General features: G+C 33.3%; 4 protein-coding genes and 1 long non-coding RNA gene across 7 annotated transcripts; 2 read left to right on the plus strand and 3 right to left on the minus strand.

The window, feature by feature from the left end:
- Nucleotides 1-697: 697 nt before the first annotated feature.
- On the plus strand, nucleotides 698-6,552 carry LOC135135457 (uncharacterized). Of its 2 annotated transcripts, none has more exons than XM_064064515.1 (7): nucleotides 698-787; nucleotides 841-889; nucleotides 939-1,114; nucleotides 1,163-1,283; nucleotides 1,471-1,736; nucleotides 1,791-1,988; nucleotides 6,123-6,552. In XM_064064515.1, the coding sequence occupies exons 1-7, from the start codon at nucleotides 722-724 to the stop codon at nucleotides 6,471-6,473; spliced, it is 1,227 nt and encodes a 408-aa protein (XP_063920585.1). In that variant the 5' UTR covers nucleotides 698-721; the 3' UTR covers nucleotides 6,474-6,552. The 2 variants fall into 2 exon arrangements, with proteins under 2 accessions (XP_063920585.1, XP_063920586.1); XM_064064516.1 differs by having other exon boundaries at nucleotides 951-1,114.
- On the minus strand, nucleotides 6,501-11,251 carry Su(r) (suppressor of rudimentary). Its single transcript, XM_064064508.1, has 14 exons — nucleotides 11,142-11,251; nucleotides 10,941-11,051; nucleotides 10,715-10,885; nucleotides 10,315-10,661; nucleotides 9,025-9,469; nucleotides 8,757-8,967; nucleotides 8,519-8,703; nucleotides 8,263-8,469; nucleotides 8,045-8,209; nucleotides 7,842-7,994; nucleotides 7,232-7,789; nucleotides 6,952-7,182; nucleotides 6,741-6,898; nucleotides 6,501-6,692 (listed from the first exon to the last, which is right to left on the minus strand). Exons 1-14 carry the CDS (start codon nucleotides 11,175-11,177, stop codon nucleotides 6,608-6,610), a joined length of 3,063 nt encoding a protein of 1,020 aa, XP_063920578.1. The 5' UTR covers nucleotides 11,178-11,251; the 3' UTR covers nucleotides 6,501-6,607.
- Nucleotides 11,252-16,582: 5,331 nt separating this feature from the next.
- LOC135134959 (ankyrin repeat-containing protein kinase A-like) lies at nucleotides 16,583-18,399 on the plus strand. The gene is made up of 4 exons (XM_064063867.1): nucleotides 16,583-16,603; nucleotides 16,656-16,744; nucleotides 16,792-16,952; nucleotides 17,003-18,399. The coding sequence occupies exons 2-4, from the start codon at nucleotides 16,715-16,717 to the stop codon at nucleotides 18,330-18,332; spliced, it is 1,521 nt and encodes a 506-aa protein (XP_063919937.1). The 5' UTR covers nucleotides 16,583-16,603; nucleotides 16,656-16,714; the 3' UTR covers nucleotides 18,333-18,399.
- Nucleotides 18,400-20,278: 1,879 nt separating this feature from the next.
- Nucleotides 20,279-22,551, minus strand: LOC135135294 (uncharacterized). Of its 2 annotated transcripts, XR_010281495.1 has the most exons (4): nucleotides 22,437-22,551; nucleotides 21,681-22,384; nucleotides 21,172-21,540; nucleotides 20,279-21,113 (listed from the first exon to the last, which is right to left on the minus strand). It is a non-coding gene; the product is annotated as an uncharacterized LOC135135294 (long non-coding RNA). The 2 variants fall into 2 exon arrangements; XR_010281494.1 differs by having other exon boundaries at nucleotides 21,681-22,551.
- A 536-nt stretch (nucleotides 22,552-23,087) lies between these two features.
- Nucleotides 23,088-25,758, minus strand: LOC135135458 (ecotropic viral integration site 5 ortholog-like). The gene is made up of 7 exons (XM_064064517.1): nucleotides 25,667-25,758; nucleotides 25,377-25,613; nucleotides 24,991-25,320; nucleotides 24,694-24,852; nucleotides 24,368-24,637; nucleotides 24,149-24,229; nucleotides 23,088-23,221 (listed from the first exon to the last, which is right to left on the minus strand). The coding sequence occupies exons 1-7, from the start codon at nucleotides 25,712-25,714 to the stop codon at nucleotides 23,144-23,146; spliced, it is 1,203 nt and encodes a 400-aa protein (XP_063920587.1). The 5' UTR covers nucleotides 25,715-25,758; the 3' UTR covers nucleotides 23,088-23,143.
- Nucleotides 25,759-25,837: the final 79 nt, after the last annotated feature.

Below are 25,837 nucleotides of genomic sequence, written 5' to 3' on the forward strand. Positions count from 1 at the left end.
ATTACTTTACTTAGAAAAATTGGTTTAAACTTATTTAGACAAAACTTCCCTCGCCCCTGAAGTACAATAAAGCAAATCTATCTTCTTAGACAAATTAGAAAATTTGATTTAATAACCCCTATAAATTAAAATAAAACTACGGATAAAAAAACATGTAATACCTTTTTCAGTACTGTTGAAAATTATATATCTAATAAAATCGCCAAGAGACCTCGGACGACAGAGAAACGGAAGACCTATGTTTTCATACTCTAGGAGTCATGAAATATCGAGACATTTCCAGTTTTGTAGAATAAGTCAAGTGAAAAGGTTCGTTAATCAAAATTTAAACCTGAAGCTTTAGCCTCACCTACAAATACTAAAATGTCTCAAATACCTAGAAAAGTAATTTATTTTTTCATATAACTCTTCTCACCGTAATGTGTTTTTCGTGTCACTTTCATCAAGTTATTGCCAACTTATTTTTGAAAACTATAATATTTTCATAATATTTTCAAAATGTTTCCCTTTTAACCAAACACTGGGTATTATAATAATGAATCTGAAGCAGTATGATAATTATTGAAAAATGAATGTTGAAACACAACGTTTTCAAGAAAAACCGCATTTTACTGGTATAGGTTAATAAATCAAGGAATGAATTCTGTTTTATAAAAAAACAAAGTAAGATCTGTGTTTTGGCATTTCGTAATAATGACAGTGTCATGTGCCGTTACATTTCATGTTCATATTTTTATTTTACCTTTTATTAAACATGAAGTTAACATTTAGCACAGTTGTCGTACAAGTAAGCTCTTTCCTTCACTGCACTATAGATTTTGAAAAAAAATTTTTCCCTAGAACTCGGGTTTGTACACAATTAGGAAGGATGACATAGGAATGATCTTTTGTAAGAATATTTACGCACCCTTTTATAATCACCACAAAGATATTTTTAGTTTTAACAGCAGAAAACACTTTTGATTTCAAAATGCCTGTGTCGATATATAACGTGGAATGTGTCGAAGGAGATCCGTATTTGGAAACATCAGACTATATGTATTTACTTGGAGGCGATATGGGATATATAGATAGTAAAAGCGTAAAAAACCTTACACTTATTTATCCAAATTTGGTATGAAATTGAAAGGTTGCTATCTTTTTACAGCACATAAATTTTTAGTACTTACGAAATAGAGTTGGAAAATGTCTCGTATCCTTGCACTTTCAAACTGACGATAACGTCGAAGAAGTTAGAAAAGAAATATTTTTTGATTCAAATAAGGTATATGAGGATGACGAAGGTAAGTACGGTGTACCAAAAAATTCACGCAGTATTCGTCCCGAAGCTGTTTTTTGACTTATGTGATCTCGATTCTGTGTTAAGTTAGCTTTTATTAGTGTGGGTTATAAAATAAGAACGATTAAAGTAGATCACTGACAAGATAATAATAGTTCGTTTTTTTCCCAATATCATATTTTACTTTGAAGGTGATTCATCACACACGTGCAGTTCACAAGATCTCAGTAACTCTGAAGGCTGTTGTCCGATTGATTGCGTTGTTAAATATTCGTCAAGAAGAAGTTACCTCAATAAAGACCTTAAAATGTGCCAGCCAGTTCCAGAATGCCCTCCAAACGCTGTATATTTGCCGAGAAGTAATGTTTGCAGAAAACTTCACGAACCAGTTTGCAAATCTGACTTAGAAATGATAGAAGGTGGATACGTCGAAAAATGTCACAGTGTTTCTAATTTGGTACATTGTATTGTTTATTCTGTCAAAAAAAATTTTATAGTGTTTATAATTTAGGTAAATTTTCAATGCCACCACGGTAGTCTCGATAATATTACAAGAGAATGTACGTGTGATGAAGGATGGACTACTTCAGCCTGTTCAGAAGGCGCCTATCATCCTACCTTAAATACCTTCCATATGTGCAATATCGAACTTAATACGTGGGAAAGGGCTAATAGAGAAAAGTTAATCATGACAATATTAGCTTTAGTAGTAAGTAGATAACACCTAAATTTAAGTTTTCTTAACAAAAATGGCTAAGTAGATAATAATGATAATAAATCGAATGTGATTTATAACAAAGATGTCAAATTAAGAGCATCGTTGGAAGTAAGTTACTGATGACCCAGAATGAGAGAGGTCTCCCTAGAGCATTGCAACAGTGAACAAATACCACTATATCAACTTAAAATGATGTGATTAAAAGGGTTGTCAGATTACTTTAAACAAAAGTAACGCTGTAATTGTGTTGTGTACAAATATGGTTCATATAATTTGTTGTTCCTGACATAGAAAATAAAGAATGCGTAATATATTTACAAGCGATGTGTCATTTCGTCACAAACGGAGCTAAAATTCAGCTTGCGTCTGTTAGATTGCTCAAGAATTAGACTGTTGATTCGTTGATTGTTAAATGAAAAACTGCCTTATTCTCCAAATTTGCCCCAAAACTGCAAAAAAATAGCTTTGTGATATTGATTTTGTCGATAATGAAAAAATTAAAAGAAAGGAATCAAGAGGCAAGATAAAGAGGTATTTTGCTTCTATGTTAGGGAAGAGAAATAATGTACCGCCCACGTTTTTGTTTTATGTTTATTATTATATGAGACCTTTCAATCGAAACAGCACAATCTTCATCACCGGTGTAGGTGTATCGGTTTTGTTTAATATTTTTATACGATAATGCAGATAACAATATCGTATTATTATAATTTTTTTTTAATACCGTAAAATGAAAATTCCGAGCAAGTAAAATACAATGTGCACATTATTTTTGTTTAAAACTAATCACTAAAGCGATTTTAATCAAATTTGGTATGTGGAACAACGCTCTAAAAAAGTAGGTAATTTTTCCGTGAAAGAACAAACATTTCTCTAATTTTATATCAATTTGATCGTAGGAACTTTTTGGTTTATCATTGAGATTTTAAACAAAAATTCCTCGGACCAAACAAAGTGCACAAATTCTAAACGCTCTGATTTGCACGTGTTCAGATGTTGAAGGTTAATAAATCCGACTTCAAATTTTTGAATCTGGATATAGACAGTCTAAAAATTGTTCTATTTAAGTTTTAATGATGTTATTAGCTCGTACTAATTAATGGTTTTTCTAGTGCGAATTTCCAAATTCTTTTTGGTACATGCTTCGTTTACATATTTTTTCCAAAAAAAAAAAAAAAACAATTCTGATTTTTAGTTAATTTGTTGAAGCTAGTCGTCTGCCGTCATTACAATTACAATTGTCACGCAAGATTGTCGTAATACATTGGTAATGATAGGCCACAACTGTTTGAAGCTTGAATTATATAAATGGGTATTTTTTTTGTATGTATGTCAGGAGACACATTTCAAAAAAAAAATTAAATATCATTTTTAATTGTACTATTTTTACTTCTTTGGTTTCTTATCAGAACTCAGGGGCGGCTGGTGCCGGGGGGCACAAGGGCACGTGCCCCCCAAAATTACAACGTCTACAAACACACTGGACATAACAAAATAGTAATTTTCAATATTTAAAAAATTATCCGAAAATTTGTGTCATAATTATCAAAACTAATTTTTTTATCTCGCTCCACTTGTATAAAATGTATCAAAACTTACTTCCACTTGCATCTAAAGATGTCTCTTGGATATATGATATGTTATTTCTGATGAAATGCTGATAAAAGCCCGGCACAAAGACCGAATGGACCGAATCATGGCTGATTTAGATGTTTTGTTTACATGGTTGCCATGGAAACTACACGTCGTAGCCGCCTGATATGCGCCTGATACAACTGGTTTGTGAGTCCGTTGCGATCGTGCTCTGGAGGGTTGAGTTATTATCGCGGATTTTAATTTTCATTCTGCGCGAACACGTATGATAAATATTCTTGAATAATCTTCTCGATAATACAGACATTCGGAAACAACTACACACCGCTTATATTAATAATATTCGGGCATATAACGCAAGGGTCCACAAAAATCGCCATATATTACGCCGATTGATAATGTGCATAAAATTTTGTGGAGTGTTTGAATTTGCTTTACGTGGACATGACGAAAGTAGGGAATCACAAAATCCAGGTATATTTCGAGGTCTGATTGATTTTATGGCTGAATTAGACTTTATCAGATCATTTGAAAGAAGCAAAGGTCCAAAATGAACTTTTAGATGCCATGAACACCGAAGGCAAAAAGATATGTGGAGAAATCCTTTTTTATTTTTATTGAATGTATTTTTGTATTTATTTCCGTCACACCATTTCGTCTATTAATTGGTAATAACAACCTGTTTTATATCTTCATATTTAACTCATCAATCAAATTGTGTCCCCCCATTTCAAAAGGTCACCAGCCGCCACTGTCAGAACTTATAAAAAGTAATGTGAACTAAAGGTGTACCAAAAATAATTTAGAAATTCGAACTGGAAAAACTATTAACACGACTTAAAGATTTCACAATGTAAATTCCTATGATACTGTATACAGATATGTAGAGATTTATCCCCGTTTATATTACAAGGTATGTGAAAATACAGAAAAGAAATCATAAATAATATACATGCAGAACCTACGAAGTGTGTAAAAATTTTTGTAATATTTGCTCATTCAAATCCGTATTTAAAAAAAATTGTTCTAAATTGCAAATGCAGGTAAGCGAAGAAAAATGTTGCTGCCCCGTGGGAATCAAACCCAACGTTTCCCCTTCCCGGGCGGGTGCCCTTACCACTAAACTACAGAGCTGCCTATCTTTCTCCGCTTACTAGTACTTATTATTCCCCCATTTCTTGATGTGCCTTTCTTAACCACATACCATCTTCCACGTTTCTTACAAAAATCTTCTGTAGTATTTCCTTCTCACATACCTACTTACCTTAATAACCTTCTGTTCTGTTTTGTTTGTTGTCCACGATTCACTTGCATACATAACTATTAGTGGTAACACTGCCGTGTAAAGTATTACCTTTGCTTTTCTAGGTGTATTTTTGCTTCTTAATAAGTAATGTTCTAAAACGTGGATGCATTTATTTCCTGACATTAATCTTGCCTATAATTCTGTCTCCATATCTAATCTTCGTGTAAATACTACTCCTAAATATGTAAATCTTGAACTCTCTTCTAAATTGTACTACTCTTTTCGTGTGTACACATATTTTAGGTATTGTCCTTTTCTAAATTGTTGGTTTGTCTTCAATTTTGTTTCATTTAAGTATAGTCCCATTTTTGGACGTTTTTTCTAGTCTCTTCATTGCTTCTTTTAATTTTTGTTTGTTGCTAGCCAGTGACAGCTCGTGATATTTTGAAACGGGGGAACACAATTTGATTGATGAGTTAAATATTAAGATATAAAGCAGGCTGTTGTTACCAGTTAATAGACAAAATTGTGTGAGGTAAATAAATAAATACAGACATACATTCAATAAAAGTAAAAAAAATGTTTATCCACATACCTTTGGTTTTAACTCCTTACTGAGGAGACACACAAAACAAAACAATTTATTATTTTTTCACAACCACACACCCACAAAAATTTATTACACATGTTGTGATTATTAAAATATTTATGAAAGTCTCACGTTTTGCCATGAACACTTTTTTTATTAATAAATCGGAGGTGCCTCTCCCTAAATTTTTCACTACAATTTTATCGTCGTAAAGACAGAGGACAATTTTTTATTAAATATTCAAATGAATTCATTATTTTTATCTAAAATCAAATAATTTCACTCGCGGTCACTGTTTCAAATATGACCTGATTCCAGCCAAATACAACGACTAGAGGCGCGGTTTCCATGGCAACACAACGTCTAAATGAATCATGAATGATTTGTCTCCGCTTTTATCGAGACCTTACCTTAGATGTAAGTTTTGATACATCTGATATAAATGGAGCAACATAAAAAAATTAGTTTTGATAATTATAAACACACTTCCGGATAATTTTTGAAATATTCAAAATTACTATTTTGCTATGTCCAGTGTAGACGTTATAGACGTTGAGAGAGTGCGTGACCTTGTGCCCTCCACCACCAGCCGCCCCCGCTTTTAGCTATGATTACTGCTTCAACTTAAACACTCTAAATCTTAAGTTAGAAAATATTGGTTCAAAATGACAAAAAGTCACTAAATTGTATTTTTCAGATTTTAGCGATAGCTATCGCAGCCAAGATGCTTATAGCAGTGTGTCTCCTAAACTGGTGTTGTCATTTTATTCGCGGAAGAAGAAAACATGAATCCGAAGACGATTTTTGTGAATCTTACTCATGCCCAGCGTTCAACAATTACTGCGGTGACGAAGTATGCTATGCAGCAAACGCCTTAGGGCAAAACAGATCATCAAGAAGTATCAAAGTTTCCTTTTCCAATATTGACACCGTTAGCTCAGCTGGGGAAACGGACGTTACCGTAAGTGTGGACGACAAAACAGAATCAGGATCCACAACAGATCTACCAGATCGAGCTTCCCTCCATATTTGCCACTGCAATAATTGATCAATATGCGGGGTTAATAATGTAATCTTATTTTAAAGAGATAACATTTAATAATAATTTTACAATCGATATATTAAAACATTGCTTTCTAATTTTGGTCTATATTGGACTCTATGCAATTAAAATCATTTTATTTAAACAGCGGCAGGATCCAAAGCATGTACTAGTTTAACAGCCTGGCCTCTTTTAATCACATGTGGGATGGTTTTCGGCACCATACTAAAAAAAAAAAATTAAAAACTATGTCTAACTATTTTGGAGACTCACGTTATGCAGTCGATAATAGGACAAACTGACAAACACAGTGTACACCCTGTACAATCATCAGTTACGTGCGGTATATGAGTACTTGGATCAAAAGAAATCGCTTGATAGCCAGAATCGTTGCAAGTCAAATAACATTTTCCACAATTAATACACATATCCTAGAACAAATCATCTTACATATATCTTAACTTGCAAAGAACAATTTACATACATCATCAATCAAGGCTACCACTTGTTTTGTGTTGTCTAATTTTTTATATGCCCCTATTTGAGGCAAAGCTCTTCCTATAATATCAGCAACTTTTGGTATATTGCTCTGGCCGTTTTCTTCCGTCACCGAATAACCATTCGCACGTCCATCGTGATGTAAACGTACATCAGCTTTCAAACTCTTGGCCTTCTCCTTTCTTTGTGCAATAAATGGACCAAAATGTGGTAAAGCCTAAAAAAATATTTTTTATATGTTAATGTTTCACTATTACAACTTTTACTTTATTGTCAGCTACACGTATTGGGACGACGGGTTTCCCTTTTTGATGTTTAAACGTTGGCGGACTTTGCCCGTCCCACATTGGCATTCGGCCATCCAAATACAGGAGTGCTTTTAATCCCGTGATATAATCATCAATTAACGTGAAATCTTGGTTTTGTATGGCGCTACAAATTTGCACGACAGCCGCCCCAGCTTGCAAGTATTGGTACGTAACATCGGCTGAATCAATACCGCCAGTGCCTAAAATCGGGAAACCTGGTAAAGCGTTGGCAACCGCAGAAACCGCTCTTAATCCGATGGGTCTCGTCGCATTCCCGCTAACACCTCCATAAGTGGTACGTTTATCTAAACCAACTGCTGGCCACGGCGTGCCGTTAGAGCTTAAACCCATTAATCCTGAAACTGTATTGATAGCAGCTACTCCCGATGCCCCACCATCGTAAGCGGCTTGCGCTATTTCAACGATGTCGGTTATGTTTGGGGTTAATTTTATAAAGAAAGGAATTTTTACTGTGGCTTTCACCCATTCAGAAATGCCTTTTACCAGTTCTGGTTTCTAAAAATTGAGAAGCGTAATCACTATTTTATAGACAAATTTAAAGAGTTACTTGGCCGCAAGCTAATCCCATTCCAGATTCACCCATTCCGTGTGGACAACTTAAATTCAGTTCTAGAGCGTCAGCTCCTGCATCTTCGGCCATTTTTGAGAGTTCTTTCCAGTCCTCTTCATCGTACGAGCACATAATACTAGCAATAATGACCTAAAGAACGTTAGTAAAGTTGTGATTATTTTAATCTTTGGCAGACATACCTTCGTGGGAAAATCGGCTTTTAATTCTTTAACACCTTGTAACCAGTAGGCTGCACATTTTTCAGAAATTAGTTCTATGTTAAGAAAAGAACTCTGTTGAGGACCATAATTGTGTCCAGAAGTTGTACCTCTAACAATTCTAGGAGAAACGTTTGTTACTAAATCCTAAAAGTTAATGATTTTGCATTACAACATCATTCTAAAAGCAACAAGAATACCTTATCAAGCGAAAACGTCTTAGTAAGTGCAAATCCCCATCCTTGTTCGAACGCCCTTCTAATCATAGCAGTGCTGGTTGCTGGAGGTGCGGATGCTAAACCGAAAGGATTTTCAAATTTCATACCACATACTTCAACAGACAGATCAACATCGTCGATTTCTGTATAGAAAAGTGGCAAACTTGGTTTTGTTGTATTAGGTAAACCCTAAAATTTATATATTTATATGCAAATAACAACTACAATTATGTCATACTTCCAAAAAACAGTGAATATACCACGCAGCAGTTTTTCCATCATTAACAGCTTCGACTGTTGTTTCTGCTACACCTGCAAGATCTCCACCAATCCATACAGCTGAATGAGAGGACTGCATTGTATTGAGATCAACACTTGGTAATTTATTTTCGTTCAAACTAAGAGGCTTCAGTGCTTCGATAACTAAAAATGGTGTGTAATAACGTGTTTAAACAGATTCAGTGAAAATTGTCCACCATCAGGATCTTCCAGTCCAGAGCCAAAAGCTGATATAAGGTAGTTCGCTTTAATTGTGGTTAATTGTTCAACATCTTGGACCCACTTTCCTTCTTCATTTTCTTCCGTTCTACTGAAAGTAACCGAAACAATTTTTCCATCTTTGATATTTACTTTGTGTGGTGATAAGAATCCAACTAGCTCGCATTTTTCTTCAACGGCCAAATTAACCTAAAAACGTTAATTTTAACTTCTTAAGTTTCGTTTTATAGAGAAAAAAATTTTTACCTCTTCGGGAACTGCTCTAATATTAGTAAAACCTCTTCTAAACACAACAAATACTTTTCTTGCACCACATCTCAAAGCTGAGGTAGCACAATCAAAAGCAGTATCTCCTGCACCAAGAACAATCGCCGTTCCTTTCATGCTGGGTAAAATGGACTTGCAAGAACATAAACCTGGTTTACTAGCCTTTGCTACTTTTGGTAAGAAATTTTTTGATGTATAAAAACCCATTTCAGGTGTTAGACCTTTGAATAAAGGATTGAGTTTAGGTTGAGGCAGCCCAATTCCAATAAAAACTGCTTTAGCATCTTGTAAAAGTTTTTCCACTGTTAAATCATGTTTGGACAGAGCTTTGCCGGTCTCTATTTTAACTCCCAAGTCTTTAACTAACTGAACTTCAAAATCTACCACAGATATTGGTAAACGGTACTGCGGTATCTCAGAAGAACTAAAAAAAAATGTATTTGTTAAAAATTTATTAGCTTGTAATTTGTTTGATTTTGGACTGTATAGCATAGCTCCCAATTCTCATAATCACTCCTCTATAAACGATAAACATTTATTTTTAATAGTTACAAAAGCAATAGATTTTACAACGACTATAATACTTATTTTTTTACACGGAAAAAGTTTGTAGCGTAAGTTGAAAGACAATGCTGCAGTTTACAGGAGGAGAAAAGTATTCGAAAAATGTTCTGCAACCATTAGTTTAAATATTAGCTTACACTTGCCCACTACATTTTTTTCTTAACGCCAGGGATAAATATAAAGAACTTCTTAGTTATTTGAAATATCGCAGCAAAAAATACCATTTGACGCCCTAAACATATAGCCTCGAAATAATAAAAATAAGGATAAAAACAGAGCTAGAATTTATCGTAATTGATGCTCTCATTTTCAATAACATGGTTTTGAATCAAGGAAACCGTTAACATAAACAACTTATCCCTATTTTTGGTAAAAGAAAATTAAAATAACAAACTAAAATAGAAGACAAGCAAAGTAATGTGTAATCAGCTATGAAAATACAGACAATCGATCAAGTATGACGTTTAAAGTGGAATATTTTTCTACACAATTATCTAACTATTACAAAATTGTTTTTTTGTTTAATCCGATAATAAATCTTTATCGATATTTGAACTAGGTTTGCAAGTCCGTTGAAAATAACAAAATAAAACACTTATGAGAAGTGTATGGTTCCTCACTTCGTTCTCCATTCTATTAAAAATTGTATATACATTTGAGAGAGAATTTTGTTTATCAGTGTTTTTTCGTACAAATTGTACGTACCTCAGGCCTCCCACAAAATCCTCTTTTTCGTATATGGTTAAATCTGTATATCCCAACCGTCCTAAAAATGTAGCACAAGACAGTGACGCAGGTCCAGCTCCAACCAAAACAATTTTTTGGGAAAAATTTTTAGGGGTAGGGGTTTTAGGATCCCTAATTTGCTTAACACCCATTTTACTAAAAACTTCAGTCGCAAATTGTTGCAACCCTCCAATATTAATTGGGCCTTCTTCGGAAGCGTGTAAGTTACAGCCTCCAGCGCAGAGATCGCTAGTAGGACATACCATGCCACAAGTAATTCCCAAAGGATTGTCCGAGAAAATGGCTTTAGCGGCGCCATAATAATTCTAACATAATACTCTCATTAAAATAATGACAGGTTCGTGTATTTTATACTTACTTTGTTGGAAATACTCGTAATAAATGCCTTAATATCTAGCTGAGTTGGACAAGATTTCTGACACGGCGCATCGGCGCATTTTAGACATCTTGCAGCCTCTCTTAATGCACCTCTTTCACTTAGCGTGGTGGGTTTAATATCAGAAAAGTCGTTTTCAAGGTCATAACAACTCTAAACATTATTTTTATTACTAATCACTAAAACAAACATTATTTAAAATAGGTACCTGGCATTTCCTATCAGCGTTTCGCTTCCAGTGTTTCTTATTTGTTTTCGTCACAACAGATGGTAATAAAGTAGAGTGGGAACGCACTCGTGGATTTAAAGCAAGAATATTCTTTAAAAATAAATAAATAATTCATTTTAACAAGTGCACGTTGTAGGAAATAGTAGTTAAAGACTAATTATAAAAAAAATGTGTACTTACTTCAATATCTGGTAAATCTACGCTTAATTTTGCCATGGTGAAACGCACTGGTTGTCGACCACAACAAATCTAAGTCGTGACATATCTTTTCGTATCTAGTAACTACAAAATAATCTTATCTTCTCCGCGTGACTGTCTAAGGTCAAAAAATTAAATGGGTGCTAAGTATTATATCTAGGACTTATTCTAAAGTCGTTCATTCACATTTAAAAAATAGTGATCAATGCTTGAAAACATCAATACTGTTTTCTATGTTGTTACAAAATAAACCATGACCATGAAGGGGGCTATTAAACACATTACGAGTATAAATTCAGTTGTACACGCAACTGAAAATAATTTGTTTTACTTGCTTTGAGAAATACAATCATAAAGAGACTAAATTTAAGCAGCTACAATTAAGAATATTACAAAATTACACTAAAAAACTAAACTTTAAAAATATGCATTACAGTATTTGAGTCGAATTTCAAAATCAAATGTTTATTAACATTTTTCTATAACATGGATGCCATAGAGATCAGATCCAACAGAATCCAAAGGTTTACAAAACATTTGATTCCATCCCAGTGCTTAAAATTTTAATATTCTTCAGTCTTTGAAGAAATACGAGGATCTGTTTTTAATCCCGGGAATTATTTTCTTAGATCGCCACCGTTTAGGTGGTGGTTTTTCCAGTGCAAGACAATTCATGCAAATTGGTTTTCTTGCATCCTTTTTACATGTTGGTCCCATCCGACATGTTCTCTACTCCACATTGCTTTCTAATCTTCTCGTCTCCTATTCTGTCTCTTAGAAATTTTCCAGTTTTTAGCACACTTTTGTTTTAGTTATGTCCGCATTTTAAGTCTGTATGTACCATAGATCATTATCTGTCTTGCATAGGTCTTTTATATATTCTACCCTTGCTATCTATCATTTGTTATTCCATATAGCAGCAACTTTGTTTCTTTGTGATTTTATTTCTTTTACTGGGTCGTGGTGGCTTAATATTTCTACTCCTAGGTATTTAAACTACATTACCCACTTTGTACGTATATTGCCTACCGCCATTAGCTTATCTTACTGGTTCTCTGACGAACGTTATACACTTCACTTCTCCTTACGATCATATTGTATTCTGTAGCAACGTTTATAACAAAGAATAGCACTATCCGTTGGAAGAAACACTGTCCCAATAGGGCAGTAAGAACCAGACGTGAAAATATCATTGTTCGTCTGCCAGGAGTGAGACCTTATGCCAAAAATATAATGTCGCCTATGGAATGTTGGTCTGTCTTCTTTACTGATGAGATGTTGGGTGTAATCGTGGAAAATACTAATCTTTACAACTCTAAATTAGAATACGCTAGGGAAAGAAGAGCTAGGCCTACTACTATTTCCGAAATTAAAGCTCTTCTTGGTCTTTTATATTTAGCTGGTACTTTGAAAAGTAATCGGCTTAATACAAAAGACTTGTGGGTTAGAACTAGACTTGGTGTTGAAAGATTTTGGCTAGTTAGTCCCGTAATCGTTTTCAATTTTTACTAAGATGTCTTCGGTTTGACGATCTCGACACAGCGGAAGGCTGTTGACAAATTAGCTCCTATAAGAAATATTTTCGATTCCTTTGTTCAGAACTGTAAGAATGCGTACACTGTTGGGGCAAATAGTACAATAGATGAAAAACTTGAAGGTTTTCGTGGTCGTTGCGGGTTCAAACAGTACATACCACCCAAACCAAACAGATATGGTATTAAAACATTTGCTTTGGTTGATTCTGCCACGTCTTATGCTCTAAATCTTGAAGTTTACGTTGGACAACAGCCTCCCGGGACATATGAAAAACCAAATAATCCATACAACATAGTTCTAAGGCTTATAGAACCCATATCAGGAACAAACAGGAATCTTACTTGTGACAATTGATACAAGTATCGATCTAGTCAATAAATTGCTGCAAGATCATAAAATAACGTACGTAGGAACTATAAAAAAAATAAGTGAGAACTACCCCTTGAATTTTCCGTTACAAGAAATCGACCCGTATGCTCCTCAGTATTTGGATTCCAAGAGAAAATTACTGTTTTGTCCTATGTACCAAAGAAGTACCTAAATGTGATTCTCATTTCAAGCCTCCACCATGATGATGCTATTGATCCGGCCACAGAAGAGAAAAATAAGCCCGAGATCATCACATATTATAACCATACTAATGGAGTTGTTGACAATTTGGACAAACTCAATGCTACATACGATGTTTCTCGAAACACCAAACGGTGCCCGATGGTTATATTTTATGCAATGATGAATATGGCAGGTGTTAATTCACAAATCATTTATGCTTCAAGACCAAATCTAAGTTCGGCTTACATCAGATTACTTACCTTACTACATAGCAAAGTTGCAATTTGTTCTAATTGTATAGCAATGTTAATGCACCTTTGCAACTGTGCATTAATAAATATAACCAAACTGATTGACGTTACGAAGATGCAATTTGAACACTATGTATTCATCCGAGAAAAATGGATTTTTTTTTAATAATTAATAGAATTACCAAACGACTCATTGATAAAACGTGCCACTATTAGATTATTGTTTTTTTCCAATATTTTCGATGCCTGTAAATGTGGTGTACCAGGTGCCTCTCCAGATAATTTTCCCGTTACAATGTTTACAACGGATTGCTCATTAGAATTTGTAGTTTCATCTACTGCTATCCAAATATCGGGAACTTCAATATCTATTCTAACTCTGTTAATCACCTACAAAAGTACAATGTAAAATGACTAAATAATAAAATAGCAAACATTTGGATGTTCCCGATCTTAAGTTTTTTCAACCGTGTATTTGCCGCAACAAATGCAACGCGTAATTCACAGTAAAAATTTTTCTTATGGTCTTCACTATTGAATTAGGAAAATAAAGTTTGTCTGGTATCTTTAGTAAGATTTGTTTTGTGCGTTTTCATGTTGAAGAACAAAGCATTTCTTTTGACATGGAATCTACAACAATACATTTTATTTATATTTCAAAAATTGTTACATCATGCGAATTTATGGAATTAATTTTACAACTAATTTTCCCATTTAAATTCTGCAACATTAATAATAATTTATACTCATAATTTTCTCACAGGCTTTACAGAACAATTCGCCGCTTTCTATTTGAAAAACGTCTTTGTTTTTCGTCCATTCCCTCAAATTATCCTTTAAAGACGATTTGACTTTGGACATTTTTAAAAATGGTACAAAATACTAGATGATGAACAGTATTAAAACACTTTTACACTTTTGAAAATCATTTGACGAAAACCCAACACGAACTAATTGATACAGAAAGAAAACTCGAAAAGAAAGTTGTAGGAGGGGGTGGTGTTTTTAACACATGATCAAAGCTATATAGCTGTAAATAGGTGTTTTAATTATCTTAAAACGTAGACTACGTATTTAGCTGTGCAATAAAATTTGTTCATTGATGGTTTCGCAGAAAAAGAGATTTGGGTTATTAAATTGTCGGCATATTGCTAACAAAATTCCCAGGACCCTTTTACCTAAAACGCGGGTTGGATTGTTATCTTTTTACTTCCCGAGCGTAAGCAAAGGAAGTATTGTAATCGAGTCCGTCGGCCGACTTTCCACTTTTACGTTTTCTCAACCTTCCGTGACCCCTAGAGGACCAAGAAATAGGTCCCACATTTCCATCTGTCTGTCCGTCTGTCCGTCAGTCCCTCTGTCTACCGTCCCGGATTTTTATTAGACAGATAATCTCCGAAAGTACTGGACCGATTGTTGTTAAATTTTGTGTTTATATTAGGAATATCATGTATGTAGATGGTAAAACACTAACCAAAATTTGTCTAATCATCCCCATCAATAATGTGATAACGTCACTTCAAAATTGTACATAGTAAATGGGCTTTAAATTGTATAAAATAACATAGTCCTACTACTACACATGTAGTTTATGACCCCGAATTGAGTTTTTATCCGAAACGTCCAGATTTTTTCAAAAAAAATCAAAAATATAAAACAACATTTTGGAATTTAATCTGGAATCTGCAAAACCGAATGCTGTGAAATCTTGCAGATGGTTTACAGTTATTATAAGCATGATAAATTTTTAATCAAAATATGTTTATTTATCCCCTTCAAAAAATTGATGGCGTCAGCTCAAAAATTTGCCGAATAAATCCTATCTAAAATGTACAAAATATGATGAGTCTGTGCTTGAAATTTATCATTCTATTAATATTTTTTGGATCTGCATATACAGCGTGACAAACAAATTAATGAATGCGTTTATCAGAAACTACAAAACCGAATGTTTTGAAATCTTGGAGATGTTTTAAAGTCATCATAAGCATGGTAAATTTTTAATCAAACTGTATTTGCTCATCCCTCTAAAAAACTGATGACGCAACTCCAAAAATTTTCCGAAAAAATGCTATCTTAAATGTGCATTGTGCAAAGTATGACGAGTCTATACTTGTGACTTATCACTGCACAAATATTTTTTAGATTTACTTATAGGGGGTGTGTGAAAAAAATTAATGATTGAGTCAGTTTATTTTATTGATTAAATCAAGAATTGCAAAACTGAATACTATGAAATCTTAATGTTTTGGAGTTATTATAAGCATTCGTAACTTTTTTAATGAAAATGTATCTGTTTATCAACCCCAAAAAATTGATTACGGCATCTCAAAATTTTGCCGAATAAATTCTTTCGCAAATGTGCAAAATATGATCAGACTATACTTGTAACTTATGATTGCAGTAATATTTTTTAGATTTGCTTATACAGGTGACCAAAAAAAATTAATGAATCAGTCAATTTATTAAAGAAAGTGAAACCAGAAGCGAGGAAAGTTCTGTCGAAATAACTTTCGACTAATTTTTTTATCGTACCTAGATACCGGAACTATTAAATGTGACCTGCTTCGTAAGAAACATGTGCTGATAGGGTTATAAAAAATTCAGATTTTAGAACAAAATATGCAGAAAAAATTAAATGGGCAGAAAAAAAGTAAAATAGGTCGAAAAATGCAAAAAATGCATTCATGATCAAAAATCGGAAATAGGGTAAAACAATAAGTAGGGCTCAAATAAAAAGATTTTCTCAGATACACATTTATACAACTTTCATGCACTTGCCTCTACAACCAACATGAAAAGGCATTTGCCCTATAATCGGCCCTTTGGGCATTAAATTTTAAATAAAAAAGCCAAAAATAATTTAATTATAACCCATTTTAACTTTAATGTTATAGGTTGTGGAGTTATTATGTATATTGGTTCTTGATTCTAATGTGAGGGTTCTAGATACTTCTAAGGTAGATTTTACAGTATACAGTCACACTATCCTAGATCATGGTTGAGTGTCCCTGGTTTAAGAGTTTAAGGTATTGGAATTCCGGTGACATTCCACGGATTTTTGTGTTTGTTTATATTTTTTAGGTTATGTACTTCAGGTCAATTGTAAATGTAGTGTCTAAGTTGTATTAATTTTATTAATGTTAATATATTGAAGGATTAATATTAACATTTACGAAGTACCTCAATTATAAAGAATAGTTCAAAAAGTGTGTTATGACTGACAAAGCTTCCTCAATATCCATGGTTCGTATTTTTGTGTTACGTCTCACATACACAGTGATAATTTTCAGGGTCCAGAATACCTTTCCTTAGAAGTAATTCAAGCTATACAACACAATGATGTACCTCGCCTCAAATTACTACAAAAATGTGGAACAAATTTCAATACGTGTGATCAAGCTGGTAACACAGTTTTTCATTTGGCCATTCAAAATCATGCCAAGGAAGCAACGTATGTTTTATACACAATTGTAAAATATTTTAGTTAGGTCGGCCTTCCAGATTGGACACTTTTGAATACTTGCTCACTTTGGATGATATTACTAAAGATGAGTTCAATTCTTTTGCAAGAACTCCATTAATGGAGGCTTTTGGAACTAATGATGGAGAAATTTATGCCATTCGTTTGATAGAATCAGGCTGCAATGTTGATCATATTTATCCTGATGGTAATAATGTTTTGCAATTGGCTGTGTATAATAATTGGATAGAGGTAGCTGAATTGTTAATTGAAAGAGGTATTAATATAGAGTATCAAAATGAAGATGGACTAACCGCTTTACACATAGCTGTTAAGAAAGGTTACATCGACATTGTTTGGATGCTGCTGTTTTTTGGAGCTGACCCAAATACTACACATATGGATTATTATGAAACTGAAAATGGATGTGTATGTGTGTATTTCACATTTTTTGATTTAGTTGAACAACTGCGCACCTTGCATCGAACACTGGAAGTTTTTCCGGATCAGTTTTATTGTTATAAAAAGAATTTTAGTCTTTATACTTTTATTGAAGTAATGCAAAGAGAATCGCCAATGTTTTATAGATTATTGGAGATTACCTGTGATATAAATTTCACATATGGTGAATTGAAAGAATTAGCTTTATCATTTAGTGAATTAAATCCGAAAATGTTGATGATATTTACCCAAGAATTTGGTTATATTTTAGAAGAAATGTTATGTAGATGTTGCCTAGAAGACTTATTTTGGTGTCTAGGTCCATACTATTTGCATAATTACGCTCAGAATTTGTTTATGCTGTTGGAGAGCAGTGTTTCAGATACTTTTGTCGATAAAATTAATGCCAGTAATTTAGCACTACTTACAATATTAATTCAATGTTTTGCTGAATCCAGAGAACTAGTAGATCTTCTCTGTCAGATTTTATGTTGTATGGCGAGTTATGGAGTAGATATTACTGCTGATGCTTTAAATGCACTTTACGTTACATTTGGTTATTGTGATTTATTCAAAATAATGCTTCATATGGACATTAAACAGATGGAGAGATGTACAGGCAAGAACGTTGTGTTCCCCCGATTACTCTATGATGTAAATTTATCTATTGAGTCTGTTATTTCTGGAACTTATGATGAACCAACTGCATATAAAATTTCGCAGTATTTTATTTTACCAAAATATAGACTAGTGCAAGAATTTCCGGTGCCAACTCTGCTTGAACTTGCAAGAAATCGTGCCCGCGAATACATTATTAAAAAATTTAAGGTGAAAAATAGTAGAGATTTTTATACAGTCTTGCGAGTACTACCACTAGCTGAATATCATAAAAAAATAATTTCTTTTGAGGTAAAATTGTATTCATTATGATATATTCCAAAAAATAGAATACATCTTTGTGTAAAATGTAGGTATGTATTAGTTGTTATGTACCATGTAAATATTTATGACAATAAATTAATTTTACTACATTTTTTTGTTTGTTTTTGCCAGTTAAGGCTACCTATCTAAAGTGTATTTAATGTAAGCGTTTTTATTTTGTCAGTAATATTCAGTAACAAAAACAGACTGTTTCGTAATAATGGCAGGATTGTATGTAGTACGTATAATCACTTCCACATATATTAGTGGGTAACAGAAGATCAAATATAGTGGAATAAATTTCAATAATTATTTTATATTGGAGTTGAGCGTCACTGCTTAGTAGTGGACGTATTCTACAAGTAAACATGATTGGATGAAAAAATGAAATCCATATATTTGGTTTGTTAGTTTTTCGGATGAGTGAAGTTTCTACTTCTTTGTATTTATTTAAAATAAAGGAGTCATTGAAGATTTTAAATCAACGGCTTGAATTCATCAGACATAGTGTACTAAGTGGGGAAACGGTCAACAATTTGACAAAGGTTTCGAAAACAGCTACCTAGGCGTATTATATAAGTATCCAAATTGATATACGTATAGGACGGCCCTGTTGGCTCTTTTCTAATTTTGCTTATTAAACACATATTAGTGTCCGAGTTTTGGGAGACCTTAATGTCCGAGTTTCATCCGGTGACCGTTGCAAAAATTACTCCTTAGGGGACCTGTAAAGGGTCGCTTTGGGAACTGAGAACGGTAAAATGAGACGTGATTTTATTCCATAGGTTGTCTATTAATACGAAAGTAAAGTAAGTTGAAAGAGACTTAACGAGATTAGAGTAAGTTATTCGTAACCAAGAATATAGAATAAGAATAAGTATTATTGAAATATGAGGGAAACAATAAGCGAAAAATTCTTAACAAATATTCGTCATGATTTAACATCAATAGGTAACGATAATGTACTTAGAACATTAAACTAGATTAAGAGAAAATAGCAGAGTTGTGTGCCCCTATCACGGCAATATGTTGAATTTCACTTGAAAATACCGTCGTTTCTAAAAAAATTCGGGCGAACGACATTGACATCAAAGTCATATTCCTATTGCTTTTCATTGATCTATGAGAACCTGACTTGCTGTTCTTGCCCGAATTTTTTTGGAAAAGACTGTACTTGCTAGAAAATTCAATAACACCATCTAAACTACCAGTGACTTTTAATGATTGAAGCAAATTTTTGTGTTGGTAATTCTGAGTTACTCTGATTCATCCTAATATGTCAGTTCACAGTTGTTGTCAATTTTGACATGTACACGCTTAACAAACGTGTTGATTGGTTGAAACCACAGTGTTGAAACGATGTCAGCTGTCATAAATGTCACTTTATCACTGTATTTATACTTAGCACGTAAATCCCTACGGCCAGCGTTAAAAAAAAGCACTGATGAGCTGTTTGTTAAACATTCGAATGTGATTTGAGTTGAAAAAAGTTGTCTAAAGTTGTTTAAACAGAACTCTCCCCCGATATGTCATTTTTTCAGACATAAAACATTTTAACAAAAGTGGGGATATTTCATTAAAACACAAATAAAGGAACACATTTACAGTTTAAGCAGAGATAATAGAGATATGACAGCTCGCAAAATTAAGCGACAATAGTCCTTATGTACTGTGCCCCAAACCGTCACTTTCGGGCGCGCTATTTAAATTTGAGTGAAACTTTCGTAGCGCGGCTATTTGATTACCAGGGATATTTCCAATCGTAAGAATATACCAAAAGTGGTTAATCTTTCTTCCAAAAATACTAGGTTGCTCATAAATGGAAAAAGACAAGATTAAAAAAATTACAATCATTAAGTTTATTCGAAAAATGATTGTATTATATCTAACATTTGTTGGTGCTTTTGTAATGTTTACATCCTGATTAATAGTAAATGGATAAAAAAAACATTAAATTACTCAAAATGCTTGTATTAACTTTTCTTATCCTTTAAAACTCTAAAATGTGCATACACAACACAAACTGTACAATTTTATAGCGAGGATAATAATAAAAGTACCCTCTAGCTCATTCAAAGATTGTTATTACAACCTAACGTTGAAATTCAAGGACGACACTTTAAGGGGTACAAATACAGTTATAATATTGAATGTTACCTTTTCATTGCGAAGATGACTTTAGTCACTTTTAGTTCTGTGCGGGTGTTAATAAAATTATTTTTATCCTCATATTATTAATAGTTATTTACATCACACTTTATTAGAATATAACCAAATACAAGCTATTGTTCTGTATAAAATATATGCAGCACAATCCAACTGGTAATTGTGCTTTTGATTTAGCAACATTTTGTGGGGGCTAACAAATCCCACAAAATTGTGCAACATGTAATATTTGTATAGTCTGTATTTATTGACTTCCAACCACTATCATCCTGAAACTTTCTCTTCGTACACCTGCATGTCGTAAAACCTATCTTTTGTTCGCCCTTCCCAATAATTCTTATCCTTCGAAGATTTCGAGTACCTTCTAAGAACCCTTTCGACACAACCGTTTCACCGCTCTCTACCGACCTGTCTTTTCATTTTCAAAATCACAGACAACACTCTTCACTTTTCCCTTATCTACTGAACCGACAACATTAAAAATAAATACACCACAAACGCAAGTCCTCTTTTAATCATCTGATCACACCACAATTCTTATCTGCTAATGAAGATATCTCCAATTTAAGTGAGAGGTACAACATCACCACCATAATTAATAATTCCCAACCATCTCATAATGCCCTAAAAATAGATAGGATAGAGTACAAAGAGTTTGATTTAGCTGAACAAAATATCTTACGATAAATATGTGGATACTCAGTGGATGCATGCTTAAAACACTCTTCTCAGATATGCTGTGAATATACAAATGCATGTGGCAGAAATTCTAGAACTACATTATTGTCGTTTCCAAGCCCACAATTCTGAAACTTTATCTTATGGCAATCTTAATGTTTCGTATGAACAGTTTGCATATTACATTGAACAATTAGAAAATGCCTTCAGTAGATAATACACTTTCGCTTCAAGTTCCCAGACAACTTAAAAACCAGCTGGCCTTAATAGCATCCATGTAGTAATCTCCCCCTTGATTACCTTTTGTCATTATTTGTGCGATTACGTATATTTTATACATTGAAATTCCATAATAGGGAACTACAGAAGCAACCTAAAAAACAGAGTAAATTAATCATTTTGTCCCATTTATAGAGCATTTGCCAGTTTCATCGATTAATAATTAATTATAGCTGCAGAAAATCATCGGTTTACTTATCGATGTTATTTTTATAGAACTATTCCTGTACTTACCAATAGTATATTGTTTGTTAAAATGTATGGTCAAATTTTACAAAGAGCACTTCTCGATTTCGCACAAACTGTTTGCACAGAAGTCTTCTACAGGACCCCCTGATTACGTTCCTTACCTTCAAAAGTTGTGGAAATGCTTCCTAGTGTCAGAAAAAAAAATTTAGTGTTCGCCCTATGGTTTGCACACTATTAGTTGCGCCGCATGTAGGCAACCAACTACACACACAGTTGAACTCGCACGAATTCCAAAAACTAAATGATCCACGGAGCAAGAAGTGCCACGTTTAGGGGTATGTTTGTAATGGGGTGCAGGGCGCGAAGCGCCCTGCCTCCACTACAAACCCGATATTACACCTACCCGTGTTGTTGACTATAAAAAGTTAGGTTATGTTCGAAACGACTTGCCATTGAAGAGTGTGCAAATGGGAAATTTAACAATTTTTTTGTGGCAAAAGTAAGCATTTCCACAACATTTGAAGGTGAGGAACGTGATCAGGGGGTCCTGTAGAAGAGTTCTGTGCAAACAGTTTGTACGAAATCGAGAAGTGCTCTTTGTAAAATTTTACCAAATGTATGTAACTGTAATAAATACATACATACATATGCAGTTAACATGACTTTTCTTTTATAATTTGAAACCATCGCATCATATTTAATTGAGGTTATCTCAGAGTTCGTGTTTTTCGTTCGTTATGTCACTTTTACTAGTAATATATTTAGTAACATTTAACATAGATATTAAGATATCAGGTTTACCACCACAAATGTTGTGCCCCCAACCGTCCTTTACGTCAAATTCTGTGTTCACTTCGCTCCCATGCATTTCTTATGGAGCATTCAAAAGCTGTCATATCTCTGTTATCTCTGGTTTAAGCAAGATTTACTTCACACTTCACGCTTATGCAAATTTTCAGTTAGATCAATCGATTTTGTGTTTCTGATTTAGACTGTAAATTTGTATTTTACAATTTTTATCTTTTTCCAAAAACTACGTGCATAATACTAATATTTAATAGATTTACATAGAAAAATGTTTGGATGGCATCATTAAATTTGTAGACCCAGACTATCATTTGTTGTTGCATAGAACATTACTTGTTCTTGTTCCTCAATAAAATGCACCCTATATTGTGAAAGAACATTGGAACACCACTTCTCAGTTCTCACACAAGCATACCGATTTGGTTAGCGTGATACTTATTTGGTGAGAAATTATTTCACGACTTTGGTTTATATTTTCTTATTTAGTTGTGTGCCACCTAGAACGACCGAAAACTTAGAAAGCTTGTACTATTAAAAGAAGTTTTGAAATGGGCCATAATAAAAATCCCACCTATTTAATATTTTTAAGTAAAAAATGCAGTATTTTACGTGTACTTTATATAACGACGTACAAAAAACAACATATTCGACTTAAAAAACATTTTACTTATACTGGTATGGAACAATGAACAATGTTCTTATTACATATTATCAGACATTATTTCATTCTGACGATTTGTTGAACATAGTTTTACGGTCTCAGACTTCAACTGGCTCATCTGAAAATAAAAGCATAGTTGTTAATAAAATGTACCACACCATTAACTAGATACACGTTGTAAATTTTAACGTTTGAAAACTTTCTCGGGACTGATAACTCTATAATACGACAAAAATAGGTATAATTACAATCCAAAGTATTCGACACAAAATGGGAATATACTCGGGATATAATTATTACCAATACCTATAGGTTTACGCCTGATTAAGAGAGTTTTGAAAAAGATACTCCCACATTAATAATAATAATGATATTAACATTAACATTAATGCCTAATATGTAAATGAATAATCAATCGTTGCTTAGCAATTTTGGACTGATTTGTGCCATAAAGGCCAATTTATGCCCGCATTTGAGTGCTTATAAACAAGATTATGATTCTAAAATAGAATAAACAAACTTACTTAAAAATATCAAAAACACTCTCTTAACTGTTTTTTTGTAGAAACGGCACATGTTTATATTTTTCCAAAAAAGCTAGATTTTAAATGTTTTCATGAATTTGATCAAGGACGTGGCTAATTCTTATTACCAAACTAAATGAAGAGTCTAAACATGCAGATCATCATTAAACTGAAATTAGTGCCTACTTCGACGTATTTTGAATTTGTTTGTTAAAATTTATTGTGGTTTAGGGTTAACATATAATTTTGTTGTGACCCAAGTATAATTAACGACTGATATATATAGCCGTAACAAGTTCATATTTACACTGTATATTGTACATGTCTAGGTATAATCGGCTCCAACAACACTTAAGTTTTTAAAAAAGTGTGAGTTTGTGTAGATTTATTAAGTACCCAAGTAACCCAAGATGTAAATTAAAATAAAATGTTTCTATATATTGCTTTTTATAAAATGCGAAACAATGAACAGTACCTACGCTACAATATTATATTAAGGTATCAGCTATTACATTACTTACTCTGTTTTCTAATATTACAATTTGTTGTTCTAATGTCTGAACTGTTGTTGTTTCTTTTATTCTAATACGACCTGTAAAGCTCTGCAACAAGAAAAAGTAAATATAATTAATAAGCCTCGAATTTGATTTTTTTTTAAATGAATAAGACTTGCTTGTAATTTTAAGCATAATTCACCATAATTTGTAATCGACATGAGCTGTCTTTAAACCCATACATACCTGTCGTCGTTCAGACAATTCTTGCAACTTTTCTGAAAGTTCCTCTATACTCTGCTTTTTTTCTGCCGTGTTATTACGTATTGCACAAACCTTTTCAGAGGCACTGTTTTTAAGATGATCGATTTGTCTCCTTCGTTCTGAAGTAATATTTTCTATACTCTGGTGTTTTACTTTAAAACTATCTAATTTTTCCTGCAGCCTCCGTCTCTCTACTTCTTTGTATTCTGCGTGTTTGTTTAAAATTTCTATCTTATTTTGTAGACTTGGTATCTACAAAACAAAATCAGCAACTACAACAATCTGAAACATGAGAGAAAATAACAAACCCTGCTTTGAAGATACAATTTTTCGCTTTCCAATTTTTGTATTTCTTCTTTTAATTCTGTTTTTTCGGTATTATTTTCGCCAGTTTTCCATATAACTCCTTTCTTGGATAGTAGCACATTGCCTTCTGCCTTTGTAGTTTTCTCTTTTTCGACTTGTTTCTGCAACACAATAAGTAATAAATTGCCGCGAGAATTTATGATTTCTTGTGGTAATTAAAAAAATCTAGTTCTAGTTTACTTTTTTTGCTCGCCTGGCATTATTTATAATATAAAAGTGCTATTTAAGTTTTTCCTCACCTTATGCAACTCAACTTCTGCTTTAATTTGTTGCGTCAGTTGTTTAATTTTATCAAGCTCTAGACCAAACTGGGCTTCCACTACCTTAAATTCCATAAGTCTTTCCTGTAATCGTGAAATCGTTTCGGGTTTCGTCTTTGTCAACATTTCTTTATCTTTTTCTAGTTCGTCTTTTATCTGTCTTAATTCGCGGATAAGAGCCCATTGTTCTGCAGCCTGCAAACGGACGTGAACTAATTCTTCCTGAAGACACTTTATCATGTCGTCTTTAATTTCTAATTCTTCATTCATAGATTTATTTTCGTTTAAAGAAGTAAGTATGTATGATTGCTATAAATTTTAAAATTAGGAAGTTCCAATCGTAAGGGTTGCATTTACTTACCTACCGTATTTTCTAGCATCATTGACATTGAAGCCAGATGTTCCTGAGCTATGGTTAGTTCGTGGAGCTTTTGATCGTGAATTTGTCGTAAACTACACAACTCAGTTTCTAGAGCAATTATTAGCTCACTTTGTTCAGCTTTGGTCACTTGACTTGACAGAACGTGATCAGCCAACATCTTGCATTCACTATCTAAGTAATCACATTTTTCTTTTAAATACATATTACGAAACACGGCACGCTGAAATAGTGTCAACTTGTTAACATTTTGAAAAAATATGAGACCATACATACCAGTAATTCTACTTTCTGGTCATGTACTTTATTTAGAAACATTTTCATGTCATTTTAAACACAAGCTACAACAATAACAATTATCGTAATACCCATTATTCTTATCAGGAATTTGGAACAGCCAACAGGTGTAATAATATCTCCAACATTTATGACGCAATTTTAGATATG

This window comes from Zophobas morio, unplaced genomic scaffold, assembly GCF_036711695.1.
Source record: "Zophobas morio isolate AGI-343-1 ecotype UQ-CSIRO unplaced genomic scaffold, CSIRO_AGI_Zmor_V1 ptg000024l, whole genome shotgun sequence".
In the NCBI taxonomy this organism is placed as follows: domain Eukaryota; kingdom Metazoa; phylum Arthropoda; class Insecta; order Coleoptera; family Tenebrionidae; genus Zophobas; species Zophobas morio.

Coding starts and splice junctions, on each gene's coding strand:
- LOC135134959 (XM_064063867.1), top strand. CDS start 16,715: ATGACTGACAAAGCTTCCTCAATATCCATG. Junction 16,745..16,791: donor AAGCTTCCTCAATATCCATG/GTTCGTATTTTT, acceptor GATAATTTTCAG/GGTCCAGAATACCTTTCCTT. Junction 16,953..17,002: donor AATCATGCCAAGGAAGCAAC/GTATGTTTTATA, acceptor TCGGCCTTCCAG/ATTGGACACTTTTGAATACT.
- LOC135135458 (XM_064064517.1), bottom strand. CDS start 25,714: ATGAAAATGTTTCTAAATAAAGTACATGACCAGAAAGTAGAATTACTG. Junction 24,853..24,990: donor CAGAAGTTGAGTTGCATAAG/GTGAGGAAAAAC, acceptor ATTGTGTTGCAG/AAACAAGTCGAAAAAGAGAA. Junction 23,222..24,148: donor TTGTAATATTAGAAAACAGA/GTAAGTAATGTA, acceptor TTTTATTTTCAG/ATGAGCCAGTTGAAGTCTGA.
- LOC135135457 (XM_064064515.1), top strand. CDS start 722: ATGTTCATATTTTTATTTTACCTTTTATTAAACATGAAGTTAACATTT. Junction 788..840: donor TTAGCACAGTTGTCGTACAA/GTAAGCTCTTTC, acceptor ATTTTTCCCTAG/AACTCGGGTTTGTACACAAT. Junction 1,737..1,790: donor GTCACAGTGTTTCTAATTTG/GTACATTGTATT, acceptor TTTATAATTTAG/GTAAATTTTCAATGCCACCA.